The sequence below is a fragment of the Rutidosis leptorrhynchoides genome, chromosome 5, assembly GCF_046630445.1.
Source record: "Rutidosis leptorrhynchoides isolate AG116_Rl617_1_P2 chromosome 5, CSIRO_AGI_Rlap_v1, whole genome shotgun sequence".
NCBI lineage: Eukaryota > Viridiplantae > Streptophyta > Magnoliopsida > Asterales > Asteraceae > Rutidosis > Rutidosis leptorrhynchoides.
The window spans coordinates 19,296,037-19,318,943 of record NC_092337.1 but is presented as its reverse complement, the minus strand read 5'-3'; the positions used below and the strand labels follow the sequence as shown (position 1 = coordinate 19,318,943).

Below are 22,907 nucleotides of genomic sequence, written 5' to 3'. Positions count from 1 at the left end.
ATTGTAATTGTTGGTGAACTAAAAGACTAATGCTTCTTTCTATTTGTGGTATCTTAAACATATGGCTTGTAAATTTTGTGGGCTAAGGAATTGTTTGGGCTCAAACCAATTTTTTTTTTGTGAAATTGTTCAAAATACACTTTTTTTAAAGCTTCAAACAAAATACATTTTTTTTTTAAAAAATTGCCTTTTTACACCATTCGGTAGAGGAAATTTCTGTCTACCACCTTTATCTGTCGTCTACTACCATTTTTACAAAGTAGTAGATAGTAACAACAAGGTAGTAGACAGTGAGAATAAAGCAGTAGACAGCCAATTACAAGGTAGCTGACCGTCTACTGCCTTGTTGTTATTGTCTACTACCTTGTTGTAGGTGTCGACACCAATAATACATATCAGTCGACACCTACAACAAGGTAGTAGACAGTAACAACAAGGCAGTAGACGGTCAGCTGGCTGTCTACTGCTTTGTTCTCACTGTCTACTACCTTGTTGTTACTGTTTACTACTTTGTAAAAATGGTAGTAGACGACAGATAAAGGTGGTAGACAGAAATCCCGTCTACCGAATGGTGTAAAAAGACAATTTTTTAAAAAAAAAAAGTGTATTTCGTTTGAAGCCTTAAAAAAGTGTATTTTCATCAATTTCCCTTTTTTTTTAAATACCGGGTCCATTATCATTTTTATCATATTCACAATTCTTAATGGCGATAACTTAAATACCCTTTTACAACTTTTTATTCTTATTTGAATTTGAAAACCTTTTCCCAATACCTTTTTTTACAACTTTTTTTTTTGCTTCATTTTCTCCCTTTTTCATTCTTTTTTTAGTAGCAAGGGCACGCCAAAACGCCATCTTCCAAGGTCTCGAACCAAAGGCAGGAGAAAGTGGACAAAACAGACTCGCATTTCTCAAGTTCCGGCCAGAATGATTGGGAAAGATCAAACCAATTTGAATAGCTCACACTTCACATAATTCTTTTAAATCTCGGCTCACTTTTTCCCGCACATCAGACTCACACACCACAACAACAGGTGAATTATTCGACTCACAAACATCAACGAGAACTAGTTTCTGCTTACCCACATCCTTGGTCAGTCGCGTTTTCGCTACGTTAACAAGGTTAGAATAAAAAACAGCATCAACTGTTCGATCCACACCATCAAAATTCAATCCACAATCCACGTTCCCAATATCCGGCAATGGGTTAATCTCCGGGACCAAAGTAAAGGCAGGTGGAGGTTGAGGTAAATTTATTATTCATACCTCTTCAACTTTTTTTGAAAGCCTAAAAACTTGTGTTTCATCACAGGATCGTTTTCTTTATCTGCGTATTATTGGCAACTTTCAAAGAAATGAGGTCGAATAGTATCCCATTCGTTACTAAAAACAAACAACCATGAAAATCTCAATTAACTTATCACAAATTTTAACCATTTTTGGATTACCTGAATCTGATAGATATGGACATAATGTGAAATAATAATTTGCATTGACATGATTATTTGATGTCGATTACAATACCCTCAGCCACATGTATATAGCTAAACAATATAACGTAATGGACAATAGAGAAATATGGGCCCTTATATGATGGATTACAAACCAATGACTATACCCGTCTAACACTTCCCCGCAGTTGGAGCGGGAGTACTCCAGACACTCAAACTGAATTTGAACTCGCCAAATATTGTAAACGGTAGACCATTGGTGAAGATGTCGACAAACTGATATCTGGACGGAACATGTAAGGCCCGTACATGTCCCTGAGCAACTAGATCGCGAACAAAGTGAATATCAATCTCAATGTGCTTGGTCCGCTGACGTTGAACCGGATTAGTAAAGAGAGAGAGCTGACATTGTCACAAAAACTAGTGTGGCTGAAGTGAGGGGACGGTGAAGCTCTCGGAAAAGATTACGAACCCATCATATTTCGACAACGGCATTAGCAACTCGCGGTATTCTGCCTTCGCACTGGAACGGGAGGTCGTGTGTTGTTGTTTGGACGACCATGCCATAAGGTTGTTGCCTAGTAAAACACAATAGCAAGAAGTAGAGCGTCCGGTAGTGGGGCAACTAGCCCAGTTAGCGTAAGAGTAAGCGACCAATGTAGTCGGAGAAGACTTATAGATCTGTAAACCAAAATCGGTAGTGCCCTTAATATAGTGAATGATCAGTTTGAGGGCATGTATATGTTGCTCAAGAGGATCATGCATGAAGAGGCAAATCTGTTGTATGGCGTAAGAAATGTCAGGAGGAGTAAATGTGAGATGATGTAAAGCGCCTACAAAGCTGCAATACAGAGTCGGTTCTTTCACACCAGGACTGTGACTGGTAAGTTTTGATCATATACATAGCATTATATATGTATATTTTATTTGCCAAAAGCCATGCAAAGATATGAAATGTTCGCTGAAAATAAATACAGCGGTTGTGTTTCCGCGCAAATAGATAACTGCGGTTTAACCCGCTGAGTTTCCGCGGATAGTTAAATGACTCGCAAACCGCGGATATCTCGAATACTATAAATAGGGAGCTTGGCCTCTCATTTATAGGTTGTTGATTCTCTGCCATTTTGCCTAAGCCTTTGTAATTTCCACTTGTGATCTTGCCCAAGGGATTTTTACACCGCGTAAAGGTGAATTAAGCTAATTAACAATCAAGACCGGATCGGGGTGGTTGATCACTTGATAGTTAAAGTGAAAGACGATCATCGGGGCCCAAAATAATCATCAAACATTCCATCCTCCATTATAATCTTATTGCACTCAATCCGTAATTAAGTAACATCGCTAATTAAGGATTGATCAATTGGCGTCATCCGTGGGACTCGTTTTAGAAATTAACCTGAAAATTTTTTGTTTCGTGCCGTTAAACAATTAATTCGACGGTTTAATTGCAATCGTGTTTTTGTTGTGATGATTTGCAGGTGCTTTTACAATACGCAATCAGTCGATCTGCTCGACAATCATGATGACAAATGCAAAGCAAACTGGTGGTTCTGCGAATGCTGATGCACTGCCTGGTGATTCGCAGAACGTTGTGATATTTCCATTACAAACAAATGCTAGTATAACCGCGGGAAAATCGGTTCAAGAACCGATCGCTAAAACATCTGCTGAAAACAATGCTAGTGACTCGTAGCCAGAAGTTGCTGCTGAAAACATGATTGCGCGAAGAAATTTGCTGCAAAATCGCAGTGAAATAACCGTTGATGGGAAGCGACCAAAAGCTTTGGCTGGAAAATCTAGTCTGAAGACTGACAAAATTGTTGGTACTGGAATCGAGCAAGCTAAGCGAGATGCTAAGCGTAATTGCGAATCTCGCATACCGCGCACTTACTTATGGCCATTAAATGATTCAGGGTCACAAGTTGATCGTCTAGTTATTGAGCATAATGATAGCGATAGTGATAATGCAGAAGATCGCAATCATTTGAACTCTACGTATAAATCAAAAATGGCAAAAACGCCAAGAGAAGAGAGCGAATTTTCTGATGATTCGGACAGCGTGGAAGAGTTTGTTAAAAATCCACAAATTAAGCGAAAACGACCACCAACACCTTTCCCTCGCTATGGGGAAGAGGGCGACGCATCTGACGCTGCTCGCAGAGAAAATGCCCAGAATTTTTTGGCGGATGCTTTCAGAAGCATTGCGCCAAAGTCAATGCAACATAAGTTTGATCAGCCAAACTTTTTGCAAGACATGCTTACCAAGTTTTGTGTGGAGAACGCAGATACTCGCACAAAGAAGGCAACAGAAATCACTACTGCTGCGGACAAGTTTGCCCAACATATTTCTGACTATCCAATTGTTTCTCCGTCGATCGTGCCGGCAACTCTGGGAGTCTATTCGGGTCTAACTGATCCTTTGGATTTTCTACAACGCTTCGAAGGCGTAGTAAGCACTTATAACTGGGATGAACCAGTCGCGTGTAGAGTATTCCCCATGGCCTTGCAAGGGTCAGCAAGGGAATGGTTTCATAGTTTGCAATCTCGCAGTATCATTGGCTTTGTAGATTTGCACGAAATTTTTTTGCTGCAGTTTCAAAATCTATTACCGCAGAAAAAGACGCACATAGAATGTCATGATATTAAGCAAGGCAACAAGGAGACTTTGAACGCATTACTTACGCGGTACATTTATGAGTGCCAAAAAATCCCACAATTGAATGAAGATCAGAAAATTTCTGGTTTTTTGCATGTTATTAACCCACAGCGACATCCTACTCTTGTGCGGAGATTGCGAAGAGACGTTCCGCCGACTTTTGCAAAAGTACAACAGGAAACATATGATTATCTCCGCGGTGGAGAGGATAGCAATATAACCCCTGCGTGTGGATGGGGTAGAGACAAAAGTTGGCGAGATGACAATGACTCTTTTCGCGATGGTAACAGTGATAATTACCGCGGATCAGGTTTTCCGCGAAGAAATGGCGGCGGTGGATACCCGCGAAATGACAGGTTTCAAGGCCAAAATGATAACCATGGATATGGCCGCCGTGATCGCTATTCTACGTGAAAGTGGAGCAATGAATCATTCAACATCATTCAGACGCTAACAAAAACGCCCAAGGAAATTTTGTTGCAAGAAAGAGTTGCTAAGTCTTTTCCTGATCCGCAGCCTTTGGGAGAAAATAGCAGGCGCGATAGATCAAAATTTTATGTTTTCCATGATGATTACGGTCATGACACCAATAGTTGCAGAGATTTGGCGAAATTCATTGCAGAAGCGTACGAGCAAGGCAAGCTGGACCATTTAATCGCACAAAACACCGCGAATGCGATTATAATGCCTACAGAAGCTAACACCTTGAACGCGTCAAACGCGGTTGAGCGAAAGGCTCCCGCAGTAAAAAATTTGGGAGTAAAAATGGTGAGCAAAAAAGAAAATCAGCGCGGAGTACAGGTGATCAACGTGGTAGAAGTGCAGGGCGAAATGTCGGTAATGCAAATTTCAAAGCAGATTGTTAGTTGGAAATGTCCTTCTATTGCGTTTCCTCCTGCAAGTTTGATCGCGGATGATGATAAACCTGTAGTGGTTTCATGTCGCGTTGCAAATACTGGAATAATGATAACGAAGGTACATGTAGACACTGGTAACAGTGTCGACGTCATGTACGAACAATGCTTTAGCAAGTTGTCCGCGAACATTCAAGCTTTGATGAAACCTACTGCGGTTTCACTTGCCGGGTTCTCAGGAGAGTCATCCTGGCCTGTTGGTCAGTTGGAGTTGCAAATGGAGTTAGTTGATGACAATGATGAGTCGCTAAGGCGCCAAGCTTTATTGAATCTGTATATAATGCGAAATCAATCGCGGTTCAATATGATACTTGGGCGCACAGCTTTGCGCATGTTTGGCGCTATACCATCTACCATACATGGTATGCTAAAATTTTCTGCCAACAAGGGCATTGGCACGCTGATTTCTGCGGAAGTGGAGCCATTCTGCGCTATGATTATGGCAAATGCGAATTTGGGTATTGAAGGACGATCAGTTAATCCTGAATAGTGCGAAAATTTAAAAAGTTGTAATAAGAAGCTAAGGCAAAATTCATAAATGCATGATATTAAGATGCGAATTTGATAGTTGTGTTTATGTTTCGAATGCGAAATAATAATGAATAAAGCAAAGTTAATTTCAGTGTTAGTAATTGTTTCTTTACAAAGCGAAAACACTGCGTGTGGCCACGCGTAGTGCTTATTTCGCAGAATGCAATTATTTGTCTTTTACAACACTAAGTTAATGTTTGTTCTGCGGATATTTTAAGTAAGGTGGCATGATTTTCGCTAAGCGTGGCCTACTTAAATGTTATAATAATGCAAGAATGCATTGTGACATAATCTGTTAAAAACAAAGTGATGAAATTGCCCACTTGTGTTAATTTGAAAATAATTACGAAAGGATAACACTTCCTAAGTATTTGATCTTGCCAATACTTAGATGCTTCACAATGCTAAAGTTGCCTAAGGATCGTTATGGCGGACTTAGAAGATTCATAACGTATAAGTACATACGCATACAGATTGTTTCGCAAAAGTACACATTTATTATGTGCACAATAATAAAAGTTGGAAATTGCAAAGGACAAGTCCGTATTATGAATATTGATAATAAAGCGCTATATAAATAAAAGAAGTTGCAACTGCGAACTGTGAAAAAAGTGATTAATATTAAGCGCGTACGCAACGCGGATTCTTACAACAAACGCAATTTGTAATTGCGAAAATACATTCAAAAACAAATTAGTTAAGGCAAAACTAAAGTTCTAATGCTTTAATATCTGCAAATGAAACGCCTTCCCGCTGACTGAGCTCCTCAAGAACAGGTATGCTAATCTTCTCAACCTCCTTCTTCGCCCTCTCGAGTATTTCGCGAGCATCATCGGTGGCGCATATTTCTTTCGCCATGTCAGAAGGAAGAGGTTGCGAAAGATTGCCAAGTTTGCATAATAAATCATACCACTCGCAGCGAGTGGCAAGCTTTGCTGCTTGAGCATATGTTTGAAATTTTTCAGTGACTGGCTCGGAGTCCATCACTTTATCCGTGAATGTTGGGAGATACTTGACTAGCTGTGCGAACTCATGTTCCGCGACTTCTGCCCTTCTTTTAAGTTTGGCGTTCTCTTCCATCACCTTTTCAAGACGCGTCTCAGCCTTTCGCGCCCTTCTCTCTTGTGCATTGGCAGCTTTCACTGCTTTATCATACTCGTCTGACATCTCGGTGAAGCGCTCCATGCTGTCGACTGTCAGATAAATTGCATTGTAGCAATTATGTAGTCGTTGTCTGGCAGCCTCGGGATAAGACAATTTGCGATATTGCTCCCTTGTTTCTTCAGGAACAAATTTATAAAGCCTTTGGTATAGTCTAAAGGCCCGATTTGCTGCGGCAGTTTCTTCCGCATCGGCTTCTCCTTCCTCTTCCTGGTTGGACGCTTCTGCGTCAGATGGAAGAGATAAATCTTCATTCCCGGGTTCATTAAGAACATTTGTAGGGATTCTCCCTCTAATGTTGTAAAGCGGTGTAGCTTCAGCGGAAGACTCTGGAAGAATAGCTATAAACAGATAAGCAAATATAGCAAGTTTATCCTAAAACAAACAATGCGTAATCAAATAAATACTGCGAAATAGCATTTGCTTACTTGTTTCTTGTTCAGAATGAGAGCGTATACGTTTCTTGCGTGGAGTGGGGGTAGTTTCTGCAACCATACGCTTGCCGCGGTCCTCGCCTCCAGCAATATAACATGTATTGATGATCGGTTCATCAATAAGAATAATGTCGCCGTCGCCATTCTTTAGGAGACGGGCAGGGCTAATCCTGCTTATATCAGCGGACCTCATGATAAGGTCAAGTGCAACCGCTAAAAAAATAAAAGTGCATAGTGTTATGCAAAGCAAAAATATTGCGAAAAATGTAAGTGTATTATGTTAATATACTGCGATAAATTTCAGTGGCATACCATTTTTTGATTGGTCAACCAAAAGCGCATCATGGTCGCTCCATGGCCATTGGATTGACACTCTGCCAATGTACAGTGGTACATTCGAATAAGCTCGTAGAAATATGTCTGCGTTTTTTAGTGTCTTGAGAGTGTCATTCTCAAGATCATCGAGTACAGGCCTCTCATTAAGGTCGGGATTAAGCTCTGTACACCACGTTTTTGGTATGTTGCTGTCCATATACGCGGTGTCGTTGATGTAAAAGAACGAACTGCGCCAATTGCCTATTGAGTCCTTGGGTGAAGTCATTATGCCAAGTTTACTGCGGAAAGAAAACCACCCAACATCGTATAGCACTAGGCTATTGCACATATGAAAAACGTTCAGCAGTAGTGGTTGGCCGGTGGCATTGCAGTACATCTCGAACAGCACAATTTTGTTAATCGCGTTAGGATGCAACTGTGCCATAGCGATATTATAGTATTCGCAAACACTGCAGAAAAAGCGGGTAAGTGGAAATCGAAGGTTGCCTTGAGAAATGGCAGCCTCGTAAACAGAAATCATCCCTTTAGGGGGAGTATCGGCTCGCTGTTCTGCCGCAGGCGCGGTAGGAACAAATTGAACAAGTGGCGGATACCATTCCTGTAGGGTTTGAAGTTTTGTTTCCGTCATATAGGAAACATAACCTCCGGGGGTATGCATAGATGAAGACGACGTCATTTGCAATAAGGAAAATAAATTGGATGATAAAATTGAAGAAATTAAAGGTTGGAATTGTTAATTGCACGGTACGATTGTGATTCGACGAATTTGATTGCAAATGAAATTGAAAGAGAAAGAGTAAAGTTTTTATGCGGATTATTGCGTTATTTATAATTGGAAGTAGGGCGAGTAAGATGGAAAGATAATGATTACATTTAAACGGCTAAAATTACCGCAACGTGTAAACGGTAATTTTGTAGCCGTCACAGCGTATTGATTTGACAGAATGGCGAAAAATTACCGTTGTAATTACGTGTTGAGCCTAACAAAAACAACGGTAAAAAATGGGCAGTAAAAAATATTAAATATTGTTTGCGAAATATTTTAAGAAACACTTCTTTATTTTTAGAGTTTATCATGATGCATTGGCTTCGCGAGAATGTATCATAATAAACTGGGGGGACTTGATCATATACATAGCATTATATATGTATATTTTATTTGCCAAAAGCCAAGAGCAGAGTTATGCGGACTATAATGCAAAGATATGAAATGTTCGCTGAAAATAAATACAGCGGTTGTGTTTCCGCGCAAATAGATAACTGCGGTTTAACCCGCTGAGTTTCCGCGGATAGTTAAATGACTCGCAAACCGCGGATATCTCGAATACTATAAATATGGAGCTTGGCCTCTCATTTATAGGTTGTTGATTCTCTGCCATTTTGCCTAAGCCTTTGTAATTTCCACTTGTGATCTTGCCCAAGGGATTTTTACACCGCGTAAAGGTGAATTAAGCTAATTAACAATCAAGACCGGGTCGGGGTGGTTGATCACTTGATAGTTAAAGTGAAAGACGATCATCGGGGCCCAAAATAATCATCAAACATTCCATCCTCCATTATAATCTTATTGCACTCAATCCGTAATTAAGTAACATCGCTAATTAAGGATTGATCAAGTTTGGCCCCTGGTTCAATCAGGTTCATGCAGGGATGACATGTTGGCATACCCGCTCGCTCGATAATATCGGGTGAACATTTTAGTACGAGTCGCGGTGATGCCAAGAAAGTAGTTCAAAGGACCTAAATATGTCATAGCATATTCCTTATGTAAGGAAGTGATGATCTCTTGTAGTAAACCCGTGGAAGAAGCAGTCAACACAATGTCATCAACATACAAAAAGCAGGTAGGTAGTATCAGATCCCTGGCGGTAAATGAAAAGAGAAGTGTCACAACGGCTTTGGTGAAAGCCGATCCGCTGATCTTAACTGGCAAACCGATGAAACCATGCGCGATGGGCCTGCTTATAGCTGTATAAGGATAAGGATTTCTGCAATAAGCAGACATGATCGAGGATCGCAAAACCAGGAGGCTGATGCATATAGCCATATATACAGTCTTAGAAACTTGTCCGTGTAGAAAGGCGTTTTTGACATCTAGCCGGTAGATAGGTTACGCCCGTGTCTAGAAACTACCAAACTAAGAACCGTACGTATGGATGGTGGTTTAGCAACTGGATTAAAAGTCTCATCACAATCAATGATAACCTGCTGGCTTCGACCGTTAGTAACGAGTCGAGCCTTATACCTGCTCAAGTTACTGTTTACATTATACTTGTGCTTGAATAACCACATGGAGCGAACTATGTTCGTGTCCGATGGGCGATGCACAAGTTTCCAAGTACTGTTGTTAATTAAAGCATTATATTCATCATTCATAGCTTGTTTTCAAGTACTCTTGTTAATTAAAGCATTATGATCATGATTTTACAGGTCTTAAGGTGAGTTCAGAAAGATTAAGATTGCTACCATCTACTTAGACAAGGGAGTATTATTTCTTTTACGGAGTACTATTTATACTTTGAACTAATATACACCATATGAGTATCTCGTATATACTAGCAAGCACTAATTATCAGACACCATACTTGGTGATTTAACAAATGGTAGAACCATCAACTATTGTAAATGTGATTGTAATTCATAATACGACAAGCATTCCAAACTCAAAACAATGTACTGTAGCAATTCCTTATCTTTTTAACATCTTCATTTTGATCTACAACAAAGTTTCTATATTGAGTCATATACCAACAGTAAAATCATATTTCCTTTTCTATTATCCTTTCATATCTTGAGAATAAAACTAACCAAACTTTTAATGATTAAATGATGATAAACACTCAAAGATTCTTTCATCAGCTGCCACATGATCCTCAAGATTCATAAATGTGATCTAGTTTCAACTTCACAGGATTGTGCAAGAACAACTACTTGTTTTCAAAGAGCCATCCTGCAACTTCTCTGTAGCAAAAAAAAAAAAAAAAAAAAAAAAAAAAAAAAAAAAAAAGAGTTAAAAATATTTGCTCTCTTGAAAGATACAAACTTGGATGGCAATTTCAGGCCAAACAAGAGGAAATTTTCAGTTTTGAAAATAGTGTGAATTAGCTATAACCTATAACATCAACAGGTGTGGCATAAAGGGAAAACAGTGGTGTTAAATTTTCTAACGAACTACATCTAAATTCAGCATATAGAACGTCACAAATTTGACTTAAATAGTCAAACAATATCAAGGTTCCATATATCTGTCATTTTCTGAGACACGTTTTGTAAGCGAGTATATCAAAACCACAATACAGTGTTACTTTTATTACACCATGTATATCATATATGGAACCCCCAAAATGGAAGATGTTATATGATATTAACCAAAAAAAAAAAAAAAAAAAAAAAAAAAAAACTTAAATATTGGTCACATATTTGACAAATAATTCCAAACGAATGTATTGGGTCACAACTCACAAGGGGTATCAGATGTGCATCAGTATCAACTAGCAACATGTCAGTACTAAACTATGCATCAAAATTAAAGTTCATGAAAGGGTAATTGATGCGTGATTAAAAACGCAATTTAGAACAAGCTTTCTTCACCCAACAGATCTGAACTCAAAGACCCAATTTGTAACAGTAACAGCCCCAAAAACAGAGTATAAAACTCTGAAATAAGAACACAAGGATAGAAGAATCTAAACCCCAAATTGATAAAGATACCACCACAATTAGAGATCTAGAAACACTCCAAATCTTCAACTACAGCTGATAAAGATTCCACCACAACTATAATATCAGATATGAAGATTTGGATTTCACCACAATGTTTGATAAAGTAACACCACAAACACTGATAAAGAAACCACTCTTAGCCACCGGAATCAAAGATTCGTAAAGACACCGAGATTTTGTAAATAGATAAGCTCTATCAAACTTTTCATTCAATCATCAACCAAGTTTTACAGTTACAAGAGCTCTCTATTTATAGGAGAAGCTTAACAGCTATTTCTAGAAAAGACAAAAACATAAAAAGGAAATGGAGACAAAAAGGACAACAATTACAAATTAGCCAATAAGAATAAAGGACACAATCTGCAAAAGCCTTCCATTTGGTAGTGCTCCTTCCCATGATAAAAGCATCCAATGATAGATGGGAAACTTTCTTGGACAGCTAACATTCTTCTAGAACAGCCACGCACGTGTTAAGCACATGACCTGACCGGTTTATTGAAAAGTATAAGTAAACTTTGAATCGTATCAGCAAGTTGGCCCCTCAGAAAGAAAATAGCGTCGCCTGCTGGTTGAACTAAGTTTCGTGTGCTGGTTGAACTTAAAATTCTTCAGCTGGTTGAACTAGCTGGCTCGTCTGAGTATAACTTTGCTGGTTCGATTTGCTGGTTACCCGGCTGAGTGAATTAAAGCTTTACTGGCTGAGCTAAGCTCATTTGCTGGTCAGGCTAGCTGGCTCTTCTTCGTTACTGGCTTGCCTTCAACTTTCAAAAAACTTTATTCATAAAAACATAACTACTTCAGTTTAAGGACTGAAGTAGGGTCACCCCTGAGCTTCTTGAACCAGCTCCAAAAACACTTAGATGATACGAAATAGATGGCAACACGACCATTGCTTGGCCTGATTCGGGTGTAACATCTTTTGAGCTCGTGCTGGCTGTGTTGCTGGTTACATTGCCCAGCTCACCCGCATCATCCTCCCCCTCTAAAAAGGAACTTGACCTCAAGTTCTCGAGGTTGTCATCTTCCAAGTAGGGCATTAAATCACCAACATTAAAAGTGCTAGACACAGCAGTATCACCAGGCAGCTCGACCTTGTAAGCATTATCACCAACTTTTTCCAACACTTTGAATGGACCCTCAGCTCTTGGCATCAGCTTGTTCTTCCTTTTTGCTGGGAACCTTTCCGTCCTTAGATGAATCCAAACAAGATCACCAGGAATAAAAGTGGGATGCTTTCTATGTTGGTTAGCTTTAGCCTTGTATTGCTGGTTGGTTTTCTCAACTTTGGCCCTCACTTGCTCATACAGCTTCTTTATTTCTTTGGCCTTTGCTACTGCATCAATACTTGCCTTAGGCTCAATTGCAAAAGGAACCAGATCAATGGGTGTGAGTGGATTTGCATCGTAGCAGATTTCAAATGGTGATCTTCCAGTGGAGTAATTAGGTGCTCTATTGAAAGCAAATTCAGCATGTGCAAGCTTCAAATCCCACTCCTTCAAACTTTTCTTCACAAGTGCTCTCAGCAGCATTCCCACAGTTCTATTGGTAACTTCAGTTTGACCATCAGTTTGGGGATGGTGAGAAGTGCTGAATAAAAGCTTTGTTCCAAGCAGCTTCCATAATGTCTTCCAAAAATAGCTTAAGAACTTTGTATCTCGATCAGACACTAATGGTTTTGGGAACTCCATGAAGACGAACAATTTCTTTGAAGAATAAAGCAGCAACAATAGTAGCATCATTAGTTTTGTTGCATGCTATGAAATGAGCCATCTTTGAAAACCTGTCAACAACAACCATAATAGAATCTTTGCCTCGCTGAGTCCTTGGCAATGCAACAATGAAATCCATGCTCAAATCTTCCCATGGCTGGTTGGGAACAGGAAGAGGAGTATACAAACTCTTGTGAAATGCTGACTTAGCTTGAAAGCATGTAGCACAGCGATTAATCACAGCCTTGACATCTTTATCCATACATGGCCAATAAAAGTGTTCATTTAGGATCTCCAATGTCTTGTTAATCTCAAAATGACCAGCTAAACCACCTCCATGTGCTTCTCTAATCAGCAACTCCCTGATTGAATCTTTTGGGATGCACAATCTGCTGCCCTTGAATAGAAAACCATCTTGCTCAACATAATCTTTTTTGGACTCAGCAGGAGAACAGTTCAAAATAGGAGCAAAGTCTGGATCAGCTTCATATAACTCCTTAACAAATGAAAATCCAAGAACTCTAGCTTCCAGAATTGACAACAAAGAATATCTTCTTGAAAGAGCATCAGCAACAACATTAGAAGTACCAGCCTTGTGTTTAGACACAAAGGAGTACATCTGCAAGAATTCAACCCATTTTGCATGCCTTGGATTTAGTTTGTGCTGCCCATTAATGTATTTCAATGTTTCATGATCAGAAAAGAGAACAAACTGCCTTGGCTTCAAATAATGCGACCAATGATCAACAGCTCGAATGATGGCATAAAACTCTTTATCATAAGTGCTATAATTCAGCTTTGACCCATTTAGCTTTTCACTGAAATAAGCTACTGGTCTTTTTCCTTGCACTAGCACAGCTCCAATGCCAACACCACTTGCATCATATTCAAGTTCAAATAGCATATCAAAATTAGGCAAAGCAAGTATAGGTGCTGAACTTAACTTTTCTTTCAATGATTCCAATGCTGATTGAGCAGAACTAGACCATTCAAACACCCCTTTCTTCATACAATCAGTAATTGGAGCAACAAGTGTGGAGAAGTCCTTGATAAATCTTCTATAAAATGAAGCTAAACCATGAAAACTTCTGACTTCAGTGATGGAAGAAGGACTAGGCCATGATCTGATTGCTTCCACCTTAGATGGATCCATTGAAATGCCTTCTTCAGAAACCACATACCCAAGAAACACTACTTTGCTGACAAAGAAATCACACTTCTCCAGCTTTGCATATAACTGATTCTGCCTTAACCGCTCAAATACTTTCCTCAGATGATCCAAGTGTTCTTCTTTAGTTTTCGAGTACACTAGGATGTCATCAAAGTAAACAACCACAAACTGACCAATAAGTGGTCTGAGCACTTCATTCATAAGTCTCATGAATGTGCTGGGTGCATTAGACAACCCAAAAGGCATAACCAACCACTCGAATAAACCACCTTTGATCTTGAAAGCTGTCTTCCATTCATCTCCTTCTTTCATTCGAATCTGATGATACCCACTTCTAAGATCAACTTTGGAGAATACACAAGAACCATGCAGCTCATCTAACATATCATCTAATCTAGGTATGGGATACCTATACTTGATGGTGATGTTGTTAATAGCTCTGCTGTCTACACACATTCTCATAGAACCATCTTTCTTTGGAACCAACAAAGCTGGTACTGAACAAGGACTCATGATGGTTCTAACATACCCCTTGGCAACCAGCTCATTAACTTGCTTTTCTAATTCTTTTGCTTCATGAGGGGAACATCGATAAGCTGCTTTATTAGGAAGAAAAGATCCAGGTACAAGATCAATTTGATGTTCAATACCCCTGATTGGTGGTAAACCAGTAGGTAACTCAGTAGGAAACACATCAGCAAATTCGGATAACAATGGCTTTACCCTAGCTGGTATTTCATCATGCTGGTTCAACTCATCACTTTCAACCATCAGCAATAAATAAGCACCAGCACCACTCTTTAACTCAGTATCAACTTCAGCTTGAGTCATAAATAAAGCTTTATCATTCTTAACAGTAGGATCAGCTCTAGGTATTTCACTAGGCTTTAAAGAAGTGAGGGTGATCTTCTTTCCATTCACATACATTGAATAAGCATTTTGGTGTCCATTATGATAGACATACTTATCAAATAACCAAGGTCTACCAAGCAGCAAATGACAAGCATCCATAGGAATAACATCACAAGTAATCTCATCCTGATAAACAGTACCAATTGAAAATGAAACAGTAACTTGGCGAGTAACCTTTACCTCGCTGCCTTGGTTAAGCCATTGAAGTTTGTATGAATGAGGATGCTTCTTTGTAACCAGCTCAAGCTTTTCCACCATGTGAGCAGATGCTGCGTTTGCACAGCTGCCTCCATCAACAATCAGGCTGCACACTTTGCCCTTGACTGTGCACCTTGAATGAAAGATGTTTTCACGCTGACTCTTATCTTCAATAGTCTCAGCTGAGTGCATTACTCTTCGAACCACTAAAAACTCTCCAATATCAGCAGCAACAAACTCTTCACTATCAGACTCATCATATGCTGGTTCAGTTTCAAAACCCCCTTCCAAATCTTCAATCTCCTTTAATGTAAGAGCACGCTGGTTAGGACATTGAGCTTGAAAATGTCCAAATCCATGACACTTGAAGCATTTTCTTCTATCATCTTTAGGACCAGCTACAACCTGCTCTTTGCCTTTAGATACTTTGGATGTTGCCTCGTTATGCCTAGGCAGCATAGATGATTGACCCTTCATAGGCAGCACAGCTGGCTTGGAATAAGACTTAAAATTAAGTTTCTTCTTTGCTTGTTTCTCTACTTGAATAGCCAGCTTGCAAGCACTCTCAAAAGTCCATAGAGGTTGCATTTCAACTTGATCAGCAATAGAAGCATTTAAGCCTCCAACGAATCTTGCTATAGTGTGTTCTTCAGCTTCTTTGACACTAGTACGAATTTTGAGCTGCTCGAACTCTCTAATGTAATCAACAACATTCATGGTGCCTTGCTTGAGTGTATTCATCTGTATATACAGATCTTGTTTGTAAGCTTGAGGAACAAATCTCTTTTGCATACACTCTTTTAACTTGGACCAGGTTTTGATGGTCTTCTTTCCTTCATATTGCCTTTCCCTTTTCAGATTATCGTACCACATTGAAGCATACTTCTTCAATCTGATTACAGCAACTTTAAAGGCCTTTTTATCATCATAGCCTTTAACCTCCATAATTCTATCCATGGCCTGAACCCATTCAAAGTAATCTTCAGGATTAGAGGACCCTTCAAAATCAGGTGGATCTATCTTAATATCTTTCAAATCATCAGCTTTTTTCTATGCCTTCTTCTTCTTTGTGAACAAGCATGAGATCCATCAGTAGATCCATGGCTATCATCCTCAGATTCAGTACTAGAAGACACAATAGTTGTATCTCCATTTTCAGATCTAATTCTATTTCTTTTTGGAACACCATCTTCCAACAAGTTAACCATTCTTTCCATCTGATGTTGTAGAGCTTCAATAGCTCTATCTCTCCTAAGATTATGAGCTTCTTCAAGAGTCATATTCCTTGGAATATCAGCCATTTCAAATATCAGATCTAAAATAAACCTTCAGCAACAAATAGAAACCCAGATCTGAAATAAAGCTTAACAGCTCTAAAACAGAGTATGAACTGAAACAACACAAAAAAAAAAAAAATGATAAGAAAGCTTCGATTGAACAACCTAAGCTCTGATACCACTTTGATGCGTGATTAAAAACGCAATTTAGAACAAGCTTTCTTCACCCAATAGATCTGAACTCAAAGACCCAATTTGTAACAGTAACAGCCCCAAAAACAGAGTATAAAACTCTGAAATAAGAACACAAGGATAGAAGAATCTAAACCCCAAATTGATAAAGATACCACCACAATTAGAGATCTAGAAACACTCCAAATCTTCAACTACAACTGATAAAGATTCCACCACAACTATAATATCAGATATGAAGATTTGGATTTCACCACAATATTTGATAAAGTAACACCACAAACACTGATAAAGAAACCACTCTTAGCTACCGGAATCAAAGATTCGTAAAGACACAAAGATTTTGTAAATAGATAAGCTCTATCAAACTTTTCATTCAATCATCAACCAAGTTTTACAATTACAAGAGCTCTCTATTTATAGGAGAAGCTTAACAGCTATTTCTAGAAAAGACAAAAACATAAAAAGGAAATGGAGACAAAAAGGACAACAATTATAAATTAGCCAATAAGAATAAAGGACACAATCTGCAAAAGCCTTCCATTTGGTAGTGCTCCTTCCCATGATAAAAGCATCCAATGATAGATGGGAAACTTTCTTGGACAGCTAACATTCTTCTAGAACAGCCACGCACGTGTTAAGCACATGACCTGACCGGTTTATTGAAAAGTATAAGTAAACTTTGAATCGTATCAGCAAGTTGGCCCCTCAGAAAGAAAATAGCGTCGCCTGCTGGTTGAACTAAGTTTCGTGTGCTGGTTGAACTTAAAATTCTTCAGCTGGTTGAACTAGCTGACTCGTCTGAGTATAACTTTGCTGGTTCGATTTGCTGGTTACCCGGCTGAGTGAATTAAAGCTTTACTGGCTGAGCTAAGCTCATTTGCTGGTCCGGCTAGCTGGCTCTTCTTCGTTACTGGATTGCCTTCAACTTTCAAAAAACTTTATTCATAAAAACATAACTACTTCAGTTTAAGGACTGAAGTAGGGTCACCCCTGAGCTTCTTGAACCAGCTCAAAAAACACTTAGATGATACGAAATAGATGGCAACACAACCATTGCTTGGCCTGATTCGGGTGTAACATCTTTTGAGCTCGTGCTGGCTGTGTTGCTGGTTACATTGCCCAACTCACCCGCATCAGTAATTTTGACCAATTTATTGATGAAGGGGTCGTTTTGGTTACTTTTTATCTCTAACAGGCTAAATGAGTTAATGATCAACCAGAGTGCATTCTACTAAATCTCTTTATGCAAACAATTAACTTTAATAAAATTTGTCAAAATGGGCAGGGAAGGGTTTTGGGTCAAGCCAGACCTGACCTGACATATTTAAACCACACAAAGGATTACGCATTAAGACCTGAACCCCTTATAAGGTGCTAAAGATTATAGTTGCCAATTCAAGAAAACATGAAAATAAAAATTTTCTGTAAGCAATTTACCACTGTATTTATCAGCCATTGGTGGGCGAACGACAACATGCATAGTGATAGCGCTTCCCGGTATTTCACTAACCGTAGATCTAGATTCAGCAAGAGTTTTGTTGTTTTCCAGTATCTTTCCAGCATTAATGAGCTTCACATCATTTATTGTTTTAGGCGCGTTTTCTTTATCTGCCATAAAACATAAAGATTGCTATAAGAATAGAATTGGATTTCTAATATTTGTCACACGATATTTTCCAACACTATTGGTAAGCCATCCTAATGTTCTTAATACAAATAAAAGATTTTTATTACTCCTTGTAGTGTATGCGTAACTACTACTACTAAAATTATAAAGGTTGGGTTAAGATTTAGATACATGTAAAAGTTGATATGAAGTATACGGTTTTAAGATGACCTATAAAACATAAGAAATTTAAACGGATGTTGTTCCAGTTTTAGAATTCTGATTATTAGAATCTGCATCATTTAATGATTTGACTACATTCAAATCCAAGATTTATTTCCAACAAAAGAACAAGAACAACAAAAATCAAAATCAAGATATCACTAACTTAACCAAATACAAGTAACAAAAAATCAAGGATCTTATAATACAGCAATCAATTGTATAGGAACATTCTAAAATCAAAAATTGTGAAAAGGATGTAATATAAGATGATATTGATTTACCTTTGGGCCATTGTGAAATAATTTGCTCTTTTAAAGATCCCACAGTTGTACTAGGACCGAATTTGCTTGGTCCAATATCAGTACCATCATCAGATAACCTAAATTTGACTTCAATCAGTTCTTCAGCCGCCATTTAGACCCACCTCAAATTGTCATAACCCAGTTGAATTTAATCAAAAAGACACAGTTTTTGCCAATTGGGCCAGCTTAAAAACAAAATTCAAAATAACCCCATGATCTTTTTCACTAGAAATTATTAGATCAAGCAGAGTTTTTTTTTGTGTGTGTGTGTGTGTGTGTGTGTGTGTGTGTGGGTTTCAATAGAATTGAACACAAGGGGCGAAACAAGAACTACGAGGGTGAAGTTAGAAAAATTTATATGATAGACAAAAGAATAAAGAAGACAAACCCTTGATTGTTTGGAGTCACCAAATATTATGCCAAATGGGGAATTTTTGTTTGATTGGATTGATGGGTGGGGTGGGGATCTTTCTTTTTACCAAGGAATAGGTGTCACGGTGCCCTGAAACAAGGCAACAGATTTTATTTTTTTCTAATTTAGTCCACTTTCACCTTCCCATTTCAACTTTTTTTTTTTTTTTTTTTTTTTTGAAAGGTAAGCAAGATTTAATTATAAATAAAATAAGTACACGAATTACAGTAGCAAGTCGTTAGATAAGACACAGACCGTACAAATGCACACGAGACCACATACAAACTCACTAATAAAACTCACAAAACAACAAAGCTCGTGACATTAAAGGGACATTAGCACGAAGACACTAAAAAACACCCGACGACAAGAAAAGGAGACTATGAATCCGAATCCGATGGTGCGCAGGAGGAACAACATAAGCAACAACAAACTTCATCATCGCCCTCATCCGAATCTTTCATCACGTTCTCGATAAAATATCTTTCATGCCAACGAAAATTATCCCGACGTCGTCTACGCTTCATATTTATCCTTCCCGAAACGTGTTTAATGAAATGACTTTTAATCAATGGATGAATTTTTCTCTCCTTAACACGAAAACGAGCAACCGTGGTCACGTCGTTGGATGAAGTGTTACGCGTGCAATTTTTAAAATTAACACTCTCTTGTGACAAAATATCATCAACATTGGAAGGTCCACTTAATGCAAAATTTTCAAATTCAGTATTTGGCCTAGTGGTGGAATTAGGCCCACAAGCATGATCAGGTTCCCCATATTGAGATTCCAAAGTAACATTGGATGATGTGTGATGCTTACCAACATTATCTTCTGGCCAAAAATCTTCTACATTGGGACACGATAGAGGCGCGTGGGGAACAAATGCATTAGACCCTTTGGATTCCTCGACATACGCATCATTTTTTAAACTATCACCTGCATTACACGTTTCCTTTTCAATATCACTTATAGCAACCTTTGAAATCACACCCGCTTTAACGTCACATGAAGACCAACAAGAATTAATCTCATGTGACTTTTGAGTTTCTGAAAGCTTTTCACCGGTGACTGGTTCCATAGTCGGAAAAACGTCAGACGTATCACGATTTTGAGCACAAACCCGACTTCCATTTTTTTCATGAGATGTGGACACATTATTACTACCTCCGGTAATCGGAGTAGTTCCATTATTACTACCTTCGGACACGTTACTGAAAGAACCACCAGGAGACCTGATCTCTCCTTCTTCCACCTCGTCGCAACTCTCTGTAGGTACCCAGTTACTTTGTTCATCCACTGGAGTTTCTTTGTTTTCCTCAACAATGGGTCGATTAAACTCATCCTTGTATACTGATTCAGATTTCTCACTTGTCGATTTCTTTCCCTCACCCGAAAGTTCGTTATTACCCACGGATTTATCAATGGACGGTTCCGATTGGAAACCTCCATCAGCGATGTCGACTTTAAACTTGTTTACTTCAACTAGAGTCCAAAATAACCGGTCATTGTTGAAGCTAAAAACAAGGTTATGATTGCTTATCGAATTAGGAAGGTTGAATACAATCCATTTACCTCCGATTTTTATCTCAATGTGATTAGGGTTAGTAATCTGCGATACTTTGGGGGAATGGTTAGAACCTGCAAGTGATTCTGCAAAGCTCTTCCCATCCCATCTTGATGTTTTCGAAGATCCTAGATTCCAGGGGGCCGGAGGGAAATCTTCTAAACCGTCGATATTCAATTTGGGATCTTGAATTTTACTCGATGAATGCTTAACAACATTCCTCTCCAAAGCTTTGTAAGCACGAATCCATCTACCATTGACTTGTATGGTGTTTAACACTCTTGCAAAAGAATCGATATCCGAAATGCCTTCAAAACGAACATACCCGAATCGTTGGCCACTCGACAATCTCTTACGTGCAAAGTACACATCTTTAAGTGTCCCGTATTTCTCGAAAATTCTCCGGCAATCGTCACGAGACCATGTCTCCGGAAAATTGAAGATCAAGAACGAAGTAACACGAATATCACTCGACTTTGAGAAAGAAAAGCCGTTTGGCTTCGACATGAAGATTACATCATCGACCGCCAGAAAATAGGGCGGAGGAGATGGAGAAAAGGGTGGCCGGAATGGATGGTGGATGGGTGTTGAAGGTGGTGGTTGAGGTGATTATCGGAGGTTTATGTAAGATTTCCCATTTCAACTTTACATACGCAATTTAATAATTGTGTCATTGTGTGCACATAATTGACAATTATACATTGTAGATTATAGATAATATATATAGATTACATAGATATATTATTAAGCAGTTATAACGATTATCAAGATATTTTATACATTTTCATATGAGGGTTGTCGATTATCAACAATACACGCTTTAATTAGTTATGTATTTTTGTCAAGCTACATATACATGTGTAAAAGGACCGCAACCGATAACTGTCGACGTATGTCTTTGCTTTCGAATAGTCTAGCAAGGAAAATGATCTTTCTTTTATAATTTATACCTAATAATTCTTTCTAAGTGTTATTATGCTATCATATATGTTGATTGGCGGAAAAAAAAACGATGATGGCCCGCAAACATACAATCGATGAAAGAAAACAACCCCGGGGCCAACCTAAACAAAACAGATGAGCAAGGGCCGAGCAAACCTAAATGAACAAAACCACAAAGCAATTAAAAAAAGAGCCTAAAACAGCCAAACAAACAAAAAAACCAACAAGCGGACGACACAACCGACCAAACCTATATAAACAAGAAAAGCCAACAAAGGGACACCACATAAGGAAAAAGAAACAAACAAATGGAACTAATATCATGCCATCGACGAAAAAACTCCTCAACTCTGCTCTCTACATCTTCTATCCCTTCTTCGACTTGCATTTAATAGGTTAGTTGGTATAATGAAATAGTCATTTATAAATCCTTACTCAGCTAGCAATGGCCTACAGGATTGGTGTAAAAGGTTTTCGAAATCAAACCTTCTTAATAATAAATCATGATATGGTTAGATGTTTTAGAGTTTAAATTTTTTTTTTATTTTAGTATTGTTTTAGATCAATGCAACTCGGATTTGTGTGGCCAATAATGATCATGAGACAGTTATGTACTATACATGAAATTCGTGATTCATCAATAATATAATGTCTGGCCTTTAACTTTTTTTTTTTTATGATTTTTAAGTGACTGATAGTGTGGTTGCTTATATGAGGTAGACGTGCACAAAAAGGGACAAGATCCGATCTGGAAAAAAAATCGGGAACCGGATCCTGCAAGAACCGGATATTCAAAAAAACCGGTTTCGGATCTGAGATCCGAACTAGATCCAGTCGGTTCCAATTTTCAAACACAACCGGATAAAACCGGTTTTTATCCGGATCCGGATCTGATCCGAATTTTTTTAAAAATAGCTGTTTTTTGAATTTCTGCCCTTTTTGACCATTTTACCCCCAAAATGTGTATTATAAATAGATGGTAGTGTTTTGGTTGAAAACACATCAACAAACACTCTCATATTTCTTTCTAAATCTCTAAATACTCTCTAATTACACTACAATTACTCTTTAATCTCTACTTACTTATCCTATAATGGATAATTCACAAGCTTCCGCTTCCAGTTCCGCTTGAAGATCTTCTCAAGGCTACACCATGGCCGATATTAGCTACAAAAAAGAAACAAATC

At 38.5% G+C, this 22,907-nt stretch overlaps 1 protein-coding gene across 1 annotated transcript; it reads right to left on the bottom strand.

The window, feature by feature from the left end:
* Positions 1–10,120: 10,120 nt before the first annotated feature.
* On the bottom strand, positions 10,121–19,260 carry LOC139848282 (membrane-anchored ubiquitin-fold protein 6-like). The gene is made up of 3 exons (XM_071838019.1): positions 18,781–19,260; positions 18,106–18,276; positions 10,121–10,444 (listed from the first exon to the last, which is right to left on the bottom strand). Exons 1-3 carry the CDS (start codon positions 18,911–18,913, stop codon positions 10,389–10,391), a joined length of 360 nt encoding a protein of 119 aa, XP_071694120.1. The 5' UTR covers positions 18,914–19,260; the 3' UTR covers positions 10,121–10,388.
* Between the last annotated feature and the right edge of the window lie 3,647 nt (positions 19,261–22,907).

Coding starts and splice junctions, on each gene's coding strand:
- LOC139848282 (XM_071838019.1), bottom strand. CDS start 18,913: ATGGCGGCTGAAGAACTGATTGAAGTCAAATTTAGGTTATCTGATGAT. Junction 18,277..18,780: donor TATTTCACAATGGCCCAAAG/GTAAATCAATAT, acceptor GTTTTATGGCAG/ATAAAGAAAACGCGCCTAAA. Junction 10,445..18,105: donor AATGGCTGATAAATACAGTG/GTAAATTGCTTA, acceptor TTTTTGCTACAG/AGAAGTTGCAGGATGGCTCT.